Source organism: Phyllobates terribilis, unplaced genomic scaffold (assembly GCF_046119375.1).
Source record: "Phyllobates terribilis strain yellow unplaced genomic scaffold, ASM4611937v1 Scaffold_12__6_contigs__length_324123572, whole genome shotgun sequence".
NCBI classification, from domain to species: Eukaryota; Metazoa; Chordata; class Amphibia; order Anura; family Dendrobatidae; genus Phyllobates; species Phyllobates terribilis.
Genome location: NW_027362772.1, coordinates 239,613,893 through 239,632,060, shown reverse-complemented (window position 1 = coordinate 239,632,060; position 18,168 = coordinate 239,613,893). Strand labels below are relative to the sequence as shown.

At 42.2% G+C, this 18,168-nt stretch overlaps 1 protein-coding gene across 1 annotated transcript in view; it reads left to right on the top strand.

Annotated features, from left to right (window-relative positions):
• Window positions 1–7,047: 7,047 nt before the first annotated feature.
• TNFRSF9 (TNF receptor superfamily member 9) overlaps window positions 7,048–18,168 on the top strand; it is a 35,000-nt gene continuing 23,879 nt past the window's right edge. Inside the window, exons 1-3 of the mRNA XM_073656735.1 lie at window positions 7,048–7,184; window positions 7,289–7,353; window positions 17,108–17,292. Of these exons, the coding sequence (XP_073512836.1) occupies window positions 17,175–17,292 (118 nt within the window). The 5' untranslated portion in view covers window positions 7,048–7,184; window positions 7,289–7,353; window positions 17,108–17,174. The remainder of the gene's footprint in view (window positions 7,185–7,288; window positions 7,354–17,107; window positions 17,293–18,168) is intronic.

The window sequence follows — 18,168 nt, the reverse complement described above, 5'->3', positions numbered from 1 at the left end:
AAGGCATCCTACTGTATGTGGGGCTATCATATGGTGTGGCTGGCCACTGTGGGCATCATGCTGTATGTTGTGGGACTCATACATTGATAAAACTGCCCCATTGAATTACTTTGATACTTAAATGCCGCATTCACATTAAATCACAGTTAGAGATGTTTGGTTATCGTATAACCATTAAAGGAATATTCCCTTTTCCAAGATCCTATTCCAATATGTGGTAGGTGTGATAATAATATCATTAGCAAATACCTCCAATTAGAAATGTAGTATAGTTCTTCTGATTTGCTATGTCTCTTTCCTCCTGTGCAGGCATTGCAGGACCTTAGGTATCCATAGTTACGACCACTAGCCACTAGCTGTCACTATATCAGTGATTGTAACCATGGATACCTAAGGTCCTTCAATGCCTGTTCATGAGGAAAGATAATTAGCGAATCAGAGGAACTATACTACATTTCTAATTGGGGATATTTGCTAATATTATTATTATTACACCTACTACATATTGGGATAGGATCTTGGAGATGGGAATACTCCCAGGAGTTCACAAATGATATGTAAGTCGGGAGCTTCAGTTGATGCTTATCTGCTGTTTATTTCCCTCAGTTTTTGCTGCGTGGCTCTCTTAGGGCAGTGTTGTTATCAATGACTACTGTGTCTACAGGGAGTCTGCGGTAGTCTGAGCCTCGCCTCCCGGCTCATCATTGGTTTACACTGTTGTTTCCTCCCTTTGCAGCTCGGCCTCTGTTTTGGATTTTTTCATTGAACATTGTGTTTATTCAATTTTTCTAATGTAAAAAAAATGAAAAACAAGATCTATAAAATAAGAAATTATCATCCACGTATTGTCCAGTTAACAAAAGCAAACATCCATATTTTCATTATCTTCATCAGCAAAGACGAGGATGAAGAGCAGCAGCTTCTAATGAGGAACAGAGCTACCACAAACAGGACAACCCGAAAGAAGAAACCAAACGTTCTACAAATAAGCTGTGATGTCTGTCCACCGACGTATATCAAAAGAAAAGGGACATATAAAGAAGGCATGAGATTGGCACAAGGGAGGGCCACTAATTATATTACCTTTTATCCCACCCCCCCTCCATCATAGACTGTAACTGTAAGCTCTTGTGATTCTTCTTGTTTGATCTGTTGAATATTGTATTGCTCTGTAATGTCTGATATTGTCTGTACATGTATGTCTCATTTGTAAAGTGCTGCGAAATATGTTACAAATAAATTGATTATTTATTTTGCACCCATAGTAAAGCAAAAACAGACTGCATCTAAAATAAGCAGACCCCATTGTAAGGGTAAAGGCTTAGTGTTCAGTGCCCTATTTGTATCCAATAGGTATCTCAAGGACTTCAATATTTCCGGTCCCATTATTCAGTAATGCGGTGAGATTTTCTGTACTCTGACCTCCTTTATAAAAGTTTGTAATTCAGTGTTAGATGGACAATTATGTTACGGCACACGGTAAAAAAAAACAAAAAAAACCTGACCAGCACCTCCATATAGTGTGAACAGGTGCACGTTGCAATGACTGCATAACATACAAGAAGAGAACACAGCAGCACCCTGTATGGGCCAAGCTTATAGCCTGAGAGAGCCATGTTTGCCCATTTAAAATTTTAGGCTTATAGCCCAAGAGAGGCATGAGGATAGGGACCCATTAGAAGGAGGTCACCTTGCCGTGGTTGATGGGCATACATAAATTGGCCAATTTATGCGCTAAGAAACGTCATTTTTTGTAAGTACATTTTATTTAGTAATAATGCAGTTTAGATCTCATGTCTCCAGTGTTTGCATATACAGTATATTGGCCCATACAGGGTGCTGCTGTGTTCTTTTTTATATGTTATGCCACATGGTGCAGTCAGTGCAGCATGCACCTGTTCACGCTATATGGAGGTGCTGGTCAGGTTTTTTGTTTTTTTGCAGTTTGTCATTGGAGGTTGTCATTGCCTCCTTTTCTGACTGTGCACTCCACCCATCAGCCCAAGGGTGCTTCTATTCACTGCTGGTTCCTACCTGTCAATTTAAAATTGTAGGCTTTCAGCCCAAGAGTGGCATGAGGATAGGGACCCATCAGAAGGTGGTCACCTTGCCGTGGTTGATGGGCATACATGAATTGGCCACTAAGAACCTTCATTGTTTGTAAGTGCATTTTATTCAGCACCAATGTAGTTTAGATCTCATGTTTCCAGTGTTTGCATATCTTGGCCCTTACAGGATGCTGCTGTGTTCTCTTTTTGTATGTTATGCCACACGGTGTTTTTTCAGAGTTTTTCAAGGCAAAGATGTTTCAGGAAAACACTTCTGGTGGTGGTATTCCCGAAGCATCCTCATTGGCGTCTTTTCTGTTGTCTTTGGGCGGAGGCTCCATCGTCTTTCTTTTGTGATTTAAACTTTAATTAGTGAGCGACCGCCCAAAAAATGAACATGCAAATGCGATTTGTGGTGTTTATGACTCAATAAAAACAAAGACATAATGAGCATGTAGTAGTTAGGAATCAAAGGTATCTATATACACTAGGGTGACAATGCGTTCTATAGAAAAAATAAAAAATTGTTTTATTCAAAGTCTCACCTCCTATAAGTGTTACACATAGTGATCTGTAATATCCTTTAAAAAATTGTTTCTTTTGGTTGGGTGTCCTCAATGTCAGCCCTTGAAAACTTAATAGCCGTTAAAATAGGATTTAGGTACTTTCAATATAGAGCAGCAATAAGAGCTGCACCGCTCCCTGACACTCTCTCCAATTTACTTATCTGTAAAGAATATTTAATATTATTAATATTAGTTTATATTTCCTGTTTCAAAGAAAACTTGCCAGATTACAGACAACACTCGGTATTATTCATCGTTTTAGGTAAATCTAATCTCTGAATATTCCCACAGCAGCCTACACCCCTCCCATTGTGTTTTTTACTGTCTAACTACATTTTTGCTTAAAAATCACTTAATTTACTTTATAATTAAAATGTGCAAGTGTTGAGCAATATTAGGGTGATTTACAGGAACTAGGGATGAGCGAATCCCGGTTTATTCAGGTTCGGCCGCAGTCCAGCCCGCACTGCAAGTGAATGGAGTGGAGGGCTAGAATGCGCAGTAGTTCGCACCCGCACTACATTCACTGTCCCGGCTTCTGTCCCGGACAATAAAGTTTGTTGAAATGCTGAGTGCAGGCAGCCAATCAACAAACCTTGTGGCTGTAGCCCCTTCCTCAGTCATTAGCATAAGTTGCTAATGGCAAAGGAGAAGGTGCACAGAGATTCACTCATCCCGGGCAGCAACGTATCAAGCTTTAACGAAATGTGGCTTTACGTTTGCTGTTTAGGCCTCCCACAGGTTTAGTAATTGTTGTCAGGAAAAATGGCGTCTTCAAATTGTAGTGTTAGAGGAATGTGGTTAATTGGAGGGACAGCAGGCAGTATTACCGGTTCTAAGCTGCCGTCAAATCGGCAGGTGTTTGCCAGGTTTTATTTCCTACACTGTTTAGAATCGCAACCAATATGGACCAGTGCTACGGTCGCAGCCAACAAAGTACTTCAGTTCTGGGAAAAAGCGAGAATCCCGACAAGACAACAATATCACATGATCAGTAAGAAGAAGAGTCTGTTTGGTCAATGGAAGAGTTTTCAAGAAGAATGCTAAATGGCGAACCAAAACACAAGAATCCATGGAGAAGGAATTCGTTAATAAACTTGATGATTTGTTTGACGTCGCTCATGCTGATTCCATGAAACTCATAAAACTTCAGGAAGATCGTGGCTTCTTGCTTGCTCAAAGAAAAAAAGGTCGTCGTGGAAGCATGGGAGCATTAGACAGAAAGCTGGCCAAGGTCGAGGAAAGAAGATTTATGAGTGATTTACAGGCAGAGAAATTAAGAAAAAAGGAAACTGAGCGAATTCAGCAGTTGAGAGCATTGACTGTAGTAGTAGTGGTTGCAGCAACAATGGTGCTTCCGACAATGATAGTGGTGAGAGCTAAGGGCATTTTAGTCCCAAGAAACAGTTTATTCTCCAGTGTGTGGAGAGGCATCGCCATGACTATCCTGAATCAAATAAAGCGTGTTTTGTTAAAAAAAAAAAAGTAAAACCGTTAAACTACTGTAAAATTGTACATTTACTTTGCTGCAAGACATTTATTACAAATAATTGTTTGTTTACTGGTGGCTCAATCATCACAAAACTAGGTTGCAATGTTACAAAATTTTGTGTATGTTACAATCACATCAAAAGAAATTATTCCAGGGGTGAGACCTAAAAATTTTCAAAAAAATTTTTGGACTGTCACCTTAATATACACATCATGAATGAAGCTCTCTAACCCCTTCCAAAACCTCTTGATGTAGACATATGTCCACAACAAGTGAGGCAGGGTTCAACTCCCCGTCCGTGTCTTTATGGATCTTGCTTTGTGCACTGGGCACAGTCATGGGGGGAGCAGGAAAGGTCCTTTCCAAAACTGTCTCTGCAAAATTGGACATTACAATTGTTCAAAATGTCTTGATATCCGGAAGATAAGATAAGGCTTATGACGACTCAGGGCAAAGGGCCACATGTTATACACTGGGGGTGAGGGGCAGGATGTTATACACTGGAGGTGAGGGACAGGATGTTATACACTGGGAATGAGGGGATGGGTGTTATACACTGGGAGCAAGGGGCTGGAGGTTATACACCGGAAGCGAGGGGCTGGAGGTTATACACCGGAAGTGAGGGGCTGGAGGTTATACATCGGGGATGAGGGGGCGGAGGTTATACACAGGGAGTAATGGGGACAGAAGTTATGCTCCGGGAGTGAGGGGGCCAGATGTTATACACTGGGGGCGAAGTGCTGGATGTTATACACCAGGTGCAATGGGGCCGGATGTTATATACTGGAGTCAATGGGGCTGAATGTTGTATACACCATGGGCAATGGGGCTGGATGTTATTCTCTGGGGGCAAGGGACCGGATGTTATACAGCGGGGGCGAGGGGCTAGATGATATACACTGGGGGTGAGGTGCTGGATGTTATACATTGGGGTTGATGGGCCTGATGTTATACACTGGGGGTGAGGGGCCGGATGTTATACACTGGGGGTGAGGGGCCGGATGCTATACACTGGGGGTGAGGAGCCGGATGCTATACACTGGGGATGAGGAGCCGGATGCTATAAACTGGGGGTGAGGAGCGAGGGGCCGGATGTTATACACTGGGGGTGAGGGGCCAGATGCTATACACTGGGGGTGAATAGCTGGAGGTTATACACTGGGGGTGAGGGACCGGATGCTATACACTGGGGGTGAGGGGCCAGATGTTATACACTGGGGGTGAGGAGCGAGGGGCCCAATATTATACACTGGGGGCGAGGGGCCAGATGCTATACACTGGGGGTGAATAGCTGGAGGTTATACACTGGGGGTGAGGGACCGGATGCTATACACTGGGGGTGAGGGGCCAGATGTTATACACTGGGGGTGAGGAGCGAGGGGCCCGATGGTATACACTGGGGCCAAATGCTATATACTGGGGGTGAATAGCTGGAGGTTATACACTGAGGGTGAGGGGCTGGATGTTATACACTGGGGGTGAGGAGCCGGATGCTATACACTGGGGGTGAGGGGTCGATGTTATACACTGGGGGTGAGGGGCCTGATGTTATATAATGGGGTGAGGGGCTGGATGTTATTCTCTGGGGGTGATGGGCCAGATGCTATACACTGGGGGCTAGGGGCCGGATGCTATACACTGGGGATGAGGGGCCAATGTTATACACTGGGGGTGAGGGGCCGGATGTTATACACTGAGGGCGAGGGGCCGGATGTTATACACTGAGGGCGAGGGGCCATATGCTATACACTGGGGATGAGGGGCCGATGTTATACACTGGGGGTGAGGGGCTGAATGTTATTCTCTGTGGGTGAGGGGTCGGATGTCATACACTGGGAGTGAGGAGCTGGATGTTATACGCTGTGCATAAGGGGCCGGATGTCATAACACTGGAGGCGAGGAGCCGGATGTTATATACTGGGGGTGAGGGTCCGATGTTATACACTGGGGGTGAGGGGCCGGATGTTATACACTGGGATGAGGGGCTGGATGTTATTCTCTGGGGGTGAGGGGCCAGATGTTATATACTGGGGTGAGGGGCTGGATGTTATTCTCTGGGGGTGAGGGGCCGGATGTCATACACTGGGAGTGAGGAGCTGGATGTTATATGCTGTGGGTAAGGGGCCGGATGTCATAACACTGGGGGCGAGGAGCCGGATGTTATATACTGGGGGTGAGGAGCCGGATGTTATATACTGGGGGTGAGGGTCCGATGTTATACACTGGGGGTGAGGGGCCGGATGATATACACTGGGATGAGGGGCTGGATGTTATTCACTAGGGGTGAGGGACAGGATGTTATACACTGGGGTGTGAGGGGCCGGATGTCATACACTGGGGGTGAGGAGACGGATGTTATACACTGGGGGTGAGGAGACGGATGTCATACACTGGGGGTGAGGGGCCGGATGTCATACACTGGGGGGTGAGGGGCCGGATGTCATACACTGGGGGCGAGGAGCCGGATGTTATACACTGGGGGTGAGGGTCCGATGTTATACACTGGGGGTGAGGGTCCGATGTTATACATTGGGGGTGAGTTGGCCGGATGTTATACCGGAATTTAGACTATGAGCCCCAATAGGGACAGTGATGATGATGCCTGTGAAGAGCTGTGGAAATTAATGGCGCTATATAAGTGAGTAAAATAATGAAATACAATGTCTATCTGAAAGGAGACGCCGGTGGAGCAGACTGTCTGCTCTTTCTCAGTGTAACGTGTCAGAGGAGCTGATTTCTATTACAGCAAGAGCAGAACGATTGTTCAGCAGACTTCTAAATCCCCAACAAAAAACTATCAGGTAATTGCAGAATATTTGTGAGAGGGAAGAGCTTAGAGGGTCGACTTAATAGGTGCAACACGCTCGACAAATCAGAGTACATCTTAGTCACTTGTGGCCCCCTCCCCTATGGGAAAGTACAATTTACACACTAAGAAGACACAGTTCATTTGTATCAGAGAGAGGAACCGAGCAGCAGCCGCTCTTCTCCGCAGCCGTACAGTAATGTTATCTCTTACAATCATCTGTGGTCGTGTGGGGTGAGATCAACGTTCACTCCTTATGGTGTGCGAGAGATGTAAGTCCTTCATCATTATTCAGTGGCCAGAAACTTTAGATTTAGTTCAACTTTTTTTTATATTCTGACTTTGTTTTGAGACATTGTGGTCTTGTCACTTACAGATATTGGATTTTTCCAGCACAGAAGAGAATACGCCGGCACAGTCTAGTGACACTTCTCCAACATTGTAAGTCATATTGATGGATGTCTCGTCACTATCATATGATATGAGGGATCTGTTACACATTATCTGTATTCTTAGATAATCCTGCTTTGTAAATTATTTGTAAAGTCTGATATTCTAATATGAGGGGTGCAAATTGTAGGTTAGTGGTATGATTTTGCTGTTTATTACAGCCCTGATTGTAATGGAAACTACTCCAATAAGACATGTATTTATTAGGTTATTGATAATTACGCTATTAAATACTATTACACATTATTATAATCAATGTTCCCTCTAAGCTAAGGAACAGGACATTGATGGCTCCAATGTGACTGCAAATAGATATTGCCACATATTGCTCCCAATCATTATCCATAATAAGATCGACAGGTTAATACATTTATGGTAACAGAGCAGAGAAGGTGTTAAATCGTCCCTGTCGTATCAGTTACCTGCCATGTATGCGCAGGAAGAAAAGCACTATTTCTGTCTGCATTTTTCACCAGTTTGTCCTACCTCTAATTTTCAGTTGCCTCTGAGTTAGTGGATGCAGGATAACTGCTATGGTGTCTCCTTTATAGGGCGCAGAGAGACTCCCGTTCTCCAGTCTTTCTGTAGCACACCCTTGGAAGCAGCAGCAATATAGAGGACATTATAAAGTAGTAATAAATAATGTAGTTGTAAATCCAGCTCTGGGGTAAGATAATACACTTACTAGAAAGCGGCAGCATAGAGGACATTATATAGTAGTACTGAATAGTGTAGTTGTGAATCCAGCTTTGTGATGAAATAAAACACTTACTAGAAAAAAGCAGCAGCATAGAAGACATTATAAAGTAGTATTAAATAGTGGAGTTGTGAATCTAGCTCTGAGATTCGATAAAATACTTACTAGAAAGCATCAGCACCATAGAGGGCATTATACAGTAGTACTGAAAAGTGTAGTTGTGAATCCAGCTCTGTGATGAGATAAAAAACTTACTAGAAGGCAGCAGCACAGACGATATTATACAGTAGTATTAGTTGTAAATCCAGCTGTTTGACGAGATAAAACACTAGAAAGCAGCAGAAGCAGAGGACATTGTAAGGTAGTAATGAATAGTGTAGTTGTAAATCCAGCTGTTTGACAAGGTAAAACACTTACTAGAAAGCAGCAGAAGCATAGAGGACATTGTAAGGTAGTAATGAATAGTGTAGTTGTGAATCCAGCTCTGGGGTTAGATAAAACATTTTCTAAAAAGCGGAGGCAGCATAGAAGATATTATACAGTAGTAATGGATAGTGGAGTTGTGAATCCAGCTCTGAGATGAGAAAAAAACATTTATTAGAAAGCAGCAGCATAGAGGACATTATACAGTAGTGCTGAATAGTGTGGTTGTGTATCCAGCTCTGGGATGAAATAAAACACTTACTAGAAAGCAGAAGTGGCTTAGAGGACATTGTACATCACCACTCAGCAGCAGTATCCCATCTCTGCCTCTAATTCTGCTTCTCCTCACCTTCCACTCTTTATAGACTTCAAGAGGCAGCAGTAACCTGATCCCTCAGTGAGCTGGCAGTCTCAAATTTATGTGGCAAGTGAGGTGAAGAAGTGGCTCAAAGTTTCTTATATTATCTCATACTATTGATTTATGCAAAGTTTTATTTGGAATAAGCATGCTGATGTCCATAGGGTGAGTTTAGTTCTGAAATTACCATTTCGTCAGAGTCATTATCCACTTTTCTAAGAACCATTAAGTCTGAAGTTGGCTGTACACAGATAAAAGGTAAAATGGCAGATTTTAATATTTTCATTTGCGAATGATCATCAGTGATGATCACCAACAGATTGTTTTCTGTACTCTCCTTGACACTGTAGATACTTTCCCCTCTCTCCACGCTGTGGAGATTTGTATACAACTCCTTCCTGCTGCTATCTCTAATATTGAGAAAAGGGAGGAAGACAACAGAGCCAGGAATATAATTTTTTGTAACAGTTTCCAGAATAGTCAGCTAGGTAAAGCAGTTAATGAGGATGTCCAATACTTTAATATTGATGGTCTATCCTTAAGACAGGTCATCAATAACAGATCTGTGGGGGTGCAGTACCTAGCACTTCCACTGATCAGTTGATGCAGTTGCCGGTGGCAGCCAGATGTGCTTCGTGGCAGAGCCGAAGAGCATAGTTCTACCATCTGCATAGTAGCTGCAGCGGGTTACTGCAGATCCACCCTCATTCATTTTAATGAAGTGCAGTACCCTTCCACAGCCACTATGCAGTTAACGGAGTTGTGCTGTGCAGCTCCGCAACTGAGTACATAAGGTTATCACCATAACGGGCAGGAGCTGATCAGCGGCAGTGCCGGGTGCCGCACCCACGCCAACCTAGTATTGACGACCTATCCTAAGGATAGCCCATCAATATTAAAGTGCTGGAAAACTCCTTTAAAAGACACTCAATGAAAAGGTATAAATAGCCTTTGTGTAAATGACAAACTTAAAGTTTGAGACAACTAATTGTGGAAGTTCTCAGATCTCTAATTTGCTGCTGTGATTTCTACCAGAGCAGAGAAGGACTGTTCATTTTTTTGAAGGAGTTGGGATGCCACCAATGTAGGTATGCACCATCAGGTAGGACTGGTCAGTGAGCATCAATCTGTGAAAGCCAGATTGTGCTATCAGAATGGTAGAAGTTTGATCCTTTCAGGAAGACTGTTGATGCCACCAACACAGCAAAGGTTTTTTTCTTAAGGAATGACTGCTGGACCCAGTAGCTAAATGAAGGTTTAGCCACTAGCGAAAGTCTGCTGGCGCCACCAACACAACAAAGGCTTTTGCGTTTGGGAAGGATGGCTGGTGATGCCAGCACAGTGGAGGCATGATCCATGTTGGATCATGATGCCACCAACACAGCAAAGGTTTTATTCTTAAGGAATGGGTGCTGGAGCAGCTATATGAAGGTTTAATCACTTGTGAAAGTCTGCTTGTGCCACCAGCACAGCAAAGGCTTTTGCCTTTGAGAAGGATGGCTGGTGGTGATGCCAGCACTGTGGAGGCATGATTCATGTTGCACAAACACCCTTGTCAGATAAAGTGATCATGATATTCAGAAAATGTGATAGCTCTCCATACGTGACCCAAATTATCACAGTGTGTGGATGATCATGAGGTGACACAGACCTGACCTACAGTGAGAAAGTTGTTATCAAGGACTCTCAGCTGCTGAAAGATATAGGAAACAATCGGCCCATGTACAGGGTCCTTTATAATGGTCATTAAAAGAGCAATATGTCTGCAAAGTTCTTCTTATAGAAAGAAAAAAACACAAAATTTGAGCTTGGTTTAAGATGTGCAAAATGTATACCATCTTAAACCAAGCTCAAATTTTGTTTTTTTTCTTTGTATATTTTGCATTCTGTGCTAACCTGGTTGTGGCCTCCCTTCCTAGAGATGGATAACATATTTAAAAGCTTCCCTTGGCTTGTGTTCCCACTTTGGGACCGGAGCCTCAGTCTGCCCTTATTCACACAGAGGTCCACTTTGACACATGGTAAGGTTTTTAATATTAGACAGAGTAGGTTTTATCCCGAACGGGTTCACCTTGTCGCTGGTGGGTTAGCTTTCATACTATTTTTGATCAAAAACAGTGTTACTAAGAACCCTATGTTATTTAAATGCACTTGCTTTTTATTTATTTACAGCAGGGTTTATTTTCATTTTGCTTCTTGTAGCTTTTTCAAAGTTCTTCATATAGTTCAGGTAACACCCTGGCAGTTCACTAGTGACTAATTCCAATACTCTTGTTCTTTCCTGAATGGTCAGAAGTGACGTACTGTGACCTTTAGATATTCTTTACAACCCACAGCTGACATTTTGTGTTAACCTAGGAAATTACACTATATGTGTGAGCTAACATGATCTTCAGATCTGTACTGTACTCTATAACAACCCAGTTACTCAAGGACTAGGAGTCACAGGAGCTTATAGGTTTCTCTAGATATGAGCAAGAGAGTTTCAAAAAACATCAGTAAGTTCCATTAATTGCCAGCAGGTCACGTTCCCTGAACTCGGTGTACTCTGATCTATAGATAGGATCTACATGATCCTGACAGCTATAGGTTAATGGGGGCACTGGTATTTTTAGAGAGCTAGAAACTATGTTACACATTGTGTAATATACAATTTACTGACATGAAAACAGCATGACAGTAACCCAATGCACATAAACCGAAACAGATAAAGCAAGTTCTTATGTACAGAAGTCAGAAAGAACTGCTGGAACATATAAACCACTTTCTATAATCAGCTTCTTCACTACAGCACTATATGTACTGTATTGCTCTTTATTTGAGAGGGCAGCTTGAGTTTATTTTTCTTGTACAGTATATATACTATACAGGAGCTTCTTCAGCGTTCTGTGCAGTATACGTAGTGTTTCAGGAAAATAAAGCCGCCCTCACAGGTAAAGAGGAGAACGGTACATATAGTGCTGTAGTGTACTGTAGTCAGATATTGCTGTATCAGTGCATGCACTTCAGTAATACATGTGTTCTACCAGTGAAATGCCCATGCTGATTGGCCAAATTTTTTAACCAATTGCATGTGCCCAAAATATGGATTTTTGCATTTTACATTGAATAGATAGATAGAATACAGTAGATTTATTTCTCAAGAATGTAACTAAGCGTTCACTATATTGCGGTTTCATGAGCGCGTGCCACAAACATTCAATTAAACATTGCAAATTGTGGTCACAGCTAGAAGCCAACTCCGTACGTGACCACTAGGCGGCTCTGTGTCTTTGTATCACGTTTCTTCTTCCTTTTGTTTTCATTCTCTCTTTTTCTTTCATTCTTACAATTCTGTGAAAACTGGAAACATAACGGAAAATCCGAATAATCCCCCATAGAATTGCAGAAAATACATAAAAAAAACTCCATACAACAACAAAAAAAACAAACCGCAACTTGTGATTTGGAAGACAATAATTTATTCTTTGTTCTATTTTTCTATTTCTGTAGTTGTCGGGTTTATAAAGAAAATAATGTATATGCTGGAAATCATTACACTATTATTTACTGAAAAGTGCCAGAAAATTAAAAGGGTTTCCAATGTATCATATACATTAGGTCAATCCTTGCTCCATAAACTGACTAACCAAAATAGTACCTGGTAAGTGACATCAATTATCTTGATAAGGATTGGGATACTTTAAGGCCCTACAGATTAAATAAAAGTTGACCGAAGCAAACAATTCTCGTGGGATCCACTGACCATCGGACGCGTAGAGTGGCCTCCTGACTGTCCTCCGAGAGATGATGTCCTCACCTGCTGAATCTCAGTGGTCAATCCTTTTGTTTTGTGCAGAGATAAGCCGCTGGCAGAGAAGTCTGATAGAGGACAGAGTGGTCCTATGCAGGGGAATTGGGAGAGATAGCTGTCGGTCAAACAATCTATGTATGGGAGCCTTTAGGCAATAAGAAATCATGGACAGTGTCAGACTGAAGAACATTGGGCCCACCAGAGGATTTGATTCTGAGGGCCCACCTTTCTCCCCCACTCAAGAGTCCCATAGTAGCTGCAAGGTTTGCACTATGAACTCTCCTGAAGGAGAAGCCAGGGCCCACCTGAGGATTCTCCGGTTCTCTGGTGGGCCAGTCCAACACTGATCATGGACCAAATGTGATGGCTAAACGACTGGCTCAGAGCATCTCCAAAACTGCCGGGATGTTCCAAGCTTGCAGTGGTCACAAAGCACCTATAATGGGCATGTCAGAATCAGAGCCGAACCACTAAGCAATGCAAGAAGGTTATCTGGTCCGATGAATGTGGACGAGATTTTAATGATGATTAGAACCTTGGCCAACAATGGCCATTTTCCAACTGTCTGTCACCCGACAGGTATTGTGCACTTGTCCAGTTAATTATTGGAGGTGCACAATACCTGCCCGGCATCAGAGAGTGCTCTCATCATGAACACAGTGACTGTTCCCATAGTATGCTGCCATTAGCATCCGCATGACCTTCCTCTTCATCAGTGTTCCTCAACTCCGGTCCTCAAGAGCCACCAACAGGTCATGTTTTCAAGATTTCCTTAGTATAGATAATTCCATCACATGGACAGGCAATAACTCCATCACCAGAGCAATACTAAGGAAATCCTGAAAACATGATCTGATAAGTGGGTCTTGAGGACCAGAGTTGGGGAACACTGCTCTATAGTAATCCCTTGGTGCCGGGTGCTGATCTCTACAATATGACCTGGCTCCAGCAGAATTCCTCTAGGGAACACATTCCTCCGTGTATACTTTTGCCGCCTACGTTATCCTCATTGCTCCAGTAACTTATAAACATTGACTTTTGCTTGCAAAGACATAGATGTACACGCTGCATGCGATACTATATGACTCACTTCTCACAAGTAGGTGATGAGCATTTCTGCCAAACCACCATAAATGTGTTACAGATAAAAATAGTTCCTCCTCCGTTGCCTTGTTTTAAAACCTATTGTTGGTATGTACAGTCCTATCTGTGGGCAGCATGGTATAGAGCAGGAGGGGCTGAGCTGAGCTGGTCCCACTCACGCATTAGGACCGCCCTCTGGACTCTTAACTCCTGGAAGTGCATGGATTTCAGTGCATAAACTACAAAAAAAAAATAAATATATATATATATATACACAGTGGTGGTCAAAAGTATTGGCACCCCTGCCATTCTGTCAGATAATACTCAGTTTCTTCCTGAAAATGATTGCAATCACAAATTCTTTGGTATTATTATCTTCATTTAAAATCAAATCTTTGATCATTTCACACAAAACTCCAAAAATGGGCCAGACAAAAGTATTGGCACCCTCAGCCTAATACTTGGTTGCACAACCTTTAGCCAAAATAACTGCGAACAACCGCTTCCGGTAACCATCAGTGAGTTTCTTACAATGCTCTGCTGGAATTGTAGACCATTCTTCTTTGGCAAACTGCTCCAGGTCCCTGATATTTGAAGGGTGCCTTCTCCAAACTGCCATTTTGAGATCTCTCCACGGGTGTTCTATGGGATTCAGGTCTGGACTCATTGCTGGCCACCTTAGAAGTCTCCAGTGCTTTCTCTCAAACCATTTTATAGTGCTTTTGGAAGTGTGTTTTGGGTCATTGTCCTGCTGGAAGACCCATGACCTCTGAGGGAGACCCAGCTTTCTCACACTGGGCCCTACATTATGCTGCAAAATTTGTTGGTAGTCTTCAGACTTCATAATGCCATGCACACGGTCAAGCAGTCCAGTGCCAGAGGCAGAAAAGCAACCCCAAAACATCAGGGAACCTCCGCCATGTTTGACTGTAGGGACCGTGTTCTTTTCTTTGAATGCTTCTTTTTTTTTCCTGTACACTCTATGTTGATGCTTTTTCCCAAAAAGCTCTACTTTTGTCTCATCTGACCAAAGAACATTCTTCTAAAACGTTTTAGGCTTTCTCAGGTAAGTTTTGGCAAACTCCAGCCTGGCTTTTTTATGTCTCGGGGTAAGAAGTGGGGTCTTCCTTGGTATCCTACCATACAGTCCCTTTTCATTCAGACGCCGACGGATAGTACCAGTTCACACTGTTGTACCCTCGGACTGCAGGGCAGCTTGAACTTGTTTGGATGTTAGTCGAGGTTCTTTATCCACCATCCGCACAATCTTGCGTTGAAATCTCTTGTCAATTTTTATTTTCCGTTCACATCTAGGGAGGTTAGCCACAGTGCGATGGGCTTTAAACTTCTTGATGACACAGCGCACGGAAGACACAGGAACATTCAGGTCTTTAGAGATGGACTTGTAGCTTTGAGATTGCTCATGCTTCCTCACAATTTGGTTTCTCAAGTCCTCAGACAGTTCTTTGGTCTTCTTTCTTTTCTCCATGCTCAATGTGGTACACACAAGGACACAGGACAGAGGTTGAGTCAACTTTAACCCATGTTAACTGGCTGCAAGTGTGATTTAGTTATTGCCAACACCTGTTAGGTGCCACAGGTAAGTTACAGGTGCTGTTAATTACACGAATTAGAGAAGCATCACATGATTTTTCAAACAGTGCCAATACTTTTGTCCACCCCCTGTTTTAGGTTTGGTGTGGAATTATATCCAATTTGGCTTTAGGACAATTCTTTTTGTGTTTTTTTCGTTGAAGACAAATTAAATGAAGATAATACCAAAGAACTTGTGATTGCAATCATTTTCAGGAAGAAACTGAGTATTAACTGACAGAATTGCAGGGGTGCCAATACTATTGGCCACCACTGTATATATATATATATATATATATATATATATATATATATATATACAATCAGTGTTTTGCATGTGTAGCTTACTGTACATGTATAATAAATAAATTAAAGAAATATGGTGTGGAGTCCCCTGAAATTTTAATAACCAGCTGAGGGAAAGCTGACAGCTGGAGACTGATGTTTATAGCCTGGGTAAGGTGTAATACCCATGGAGCTTCCAAGGCTATTAATATCAGCTCACAGTTGTATACTTAGCCTTTACTGATTATTAAAATGGGGGACCCCCAAAAAAATGACGTGGGGTCCCCTTCTATAATTGATTACCAGCAAAGGCTAGGCAGATAGCAGGGGGATGATTTTAATAGGATAGGAAAGGGCCATGGAAATTGGCCCCCTCCCAGACTAAAAACATCAGGTCTCAGCCGCCCCAGAAATGACGCATCCATAAGATGCGCCAGTTCTGGCGCTTAGCCTCCGCTCTTCCCACTTGGCAAGTGAGGTAATAGTATTGGGGTTGATGTCAGCTTTGTATTGTCATCTGACATCAAGCCCAGGGGTTAGTAATGGAGAGGGGTCTATAAGATGCCCCCCATTACTAACCCCATAGTCATATTCTAAATAAAAAACACCCAGAATAAAGTCCTTTACTTGAAATAATGACACAGACTCCTGTATTGAAATAAACATCCCCCCCTCTTTTACCCATTTATTAGTTTCTCAGTTCTCTGAGCTGAGAAAAAAAATCGCAGATGAGCAAGGACTCATAGATTAACATTAGTCAGGGTGCAATCCAATTTTTTATCAGATTGTACTCGTCCGTTTTTCTCATAGATGATTATAAGCCCTTAAAGTGAGTTTTTTTTACTACCTAATATTATTGCAGCATAATGTAGGGGGTAGAGACCCTGATTCCAGCATTGTCACTTACTGAGCTGCTTGCTGTAGTTTTGATAAAAATCAGTGTTTTGTCAGCAGGAGATTTTCATTGGAAGACTAGTAAACCTGCTGCCATGTAGTCCTTCATATTCATGAGCTCTGTATAACCCCGCCTCTACCACTGATTGGCAGCTTTCTGCCTATGCACAGTGTAAACTGAAAGCTGCCAATCAGTGGTGTGGGCGGGGTTATACACAGCTCAACATTCAGCGAACTGAACAGATAAAGCAGTGATTTTCTCAAAACTGCAGCAAGCAACTCGTGGCTGGAATCAGGGTCTCTGCCCCTACATCATGTTGCTCTCGGATGGGGTACAAACAGCCTCGTGACAGATTCAGTTTAAAAAAAGATAACCCACTGATATAATAAATGGAATCCTCTTTTTGAAGGAGGAGGAAATTCTAACCCAGCATTAGTGACTAGTAACACTTCTCCCTGGAGGGATGAGCGCGGCCTCTGCAGAGACACTTATCGAATCAGGACATCCTGAAATCAAGCTACCATCATAATATTATCTACGGTCTCCATTGACATGCATTGTACAAGATTTTCTCCAGGATGTTTGTCAACTCTTCTTGTCTTATTTTTTTTCTTGCAGATATTTATCCGCTTTCGAGCAGGATTTTTCCCATCATTGTTGAAGCAGGAATATTTACCCGCACAGAATGGACAGATTAACGTGGAGTTTGCTTTCTGGAGTTTTCCAGATCTTGTACATTCACATTGTTCACGGCAACAATTGCTATCATTTTACTGGAAGTTGTTGTTCACACTGTAACCCTGGTAAATTCTTCTTATTAGCTCAATCAGTGACACAGTAAACTAATATGTCGCATTTCATTAAAGGGGTTCCCCAAACATATAATATTGATGACCTATCCTTGGGTGTGTCTATCAGCAAGTCATCCGGTGTTCTATGGATAGGGGATAACTTGATTTTATGGAATACCCCTTTAATCCAGCGCCATTTTAAATTTATGGCACGGGATTAAAGTTCCTGTTTTTGCAATCTAGCAGAAGCAGATCCCGTCTGAGGACTTTACGGATAAGACAGAAATGGTTTATTACCACTTCTGTCTTCTTTTTTTGCCTGTTACATAGCAGTCAATGAGCACTGTGTAGTGAATGGAAACAATGGCACTGCCATCTATGACCTAGTGTTCATATGATTGGCAGGTGTCTGTCTGGCATAGCTGAGCTGCTGGGTCCTAGGAGACCCAGGTCACTTCTGCCATTGTAGGGATCTGTTTTCCCCTGTAACTGAGGACCCTATAGATGCCCCAGTTACAGTGGAATAAAGGCACCATAAAGTAAAAAAAAAACATATCAGACATCTTTTATGATCTCTTGGGGGACAAATTATTTAAAAGAAATATGTAAAACATCTGGAAAATATATTGAAAAAAAAAAAAAAAACCACCTAAATAAAAATACAAAAAAATAAAATACTTTTTATTATAAATATGTAACAACCCCAAACCCCCTAAATAATCCACAATAAAGCTAGATATATTAAAAATCCACTGTAATTGTCTAGTGAATTCATTCCACAGGTTGTATGTTGCAAAATGTTCACAGTGAAAAATATAAGCAAAATTAAACTAAAACAAAAATTTCTTCTTGCTGTATTTGTAATGCAAAACAATTGTGTAAATTAGT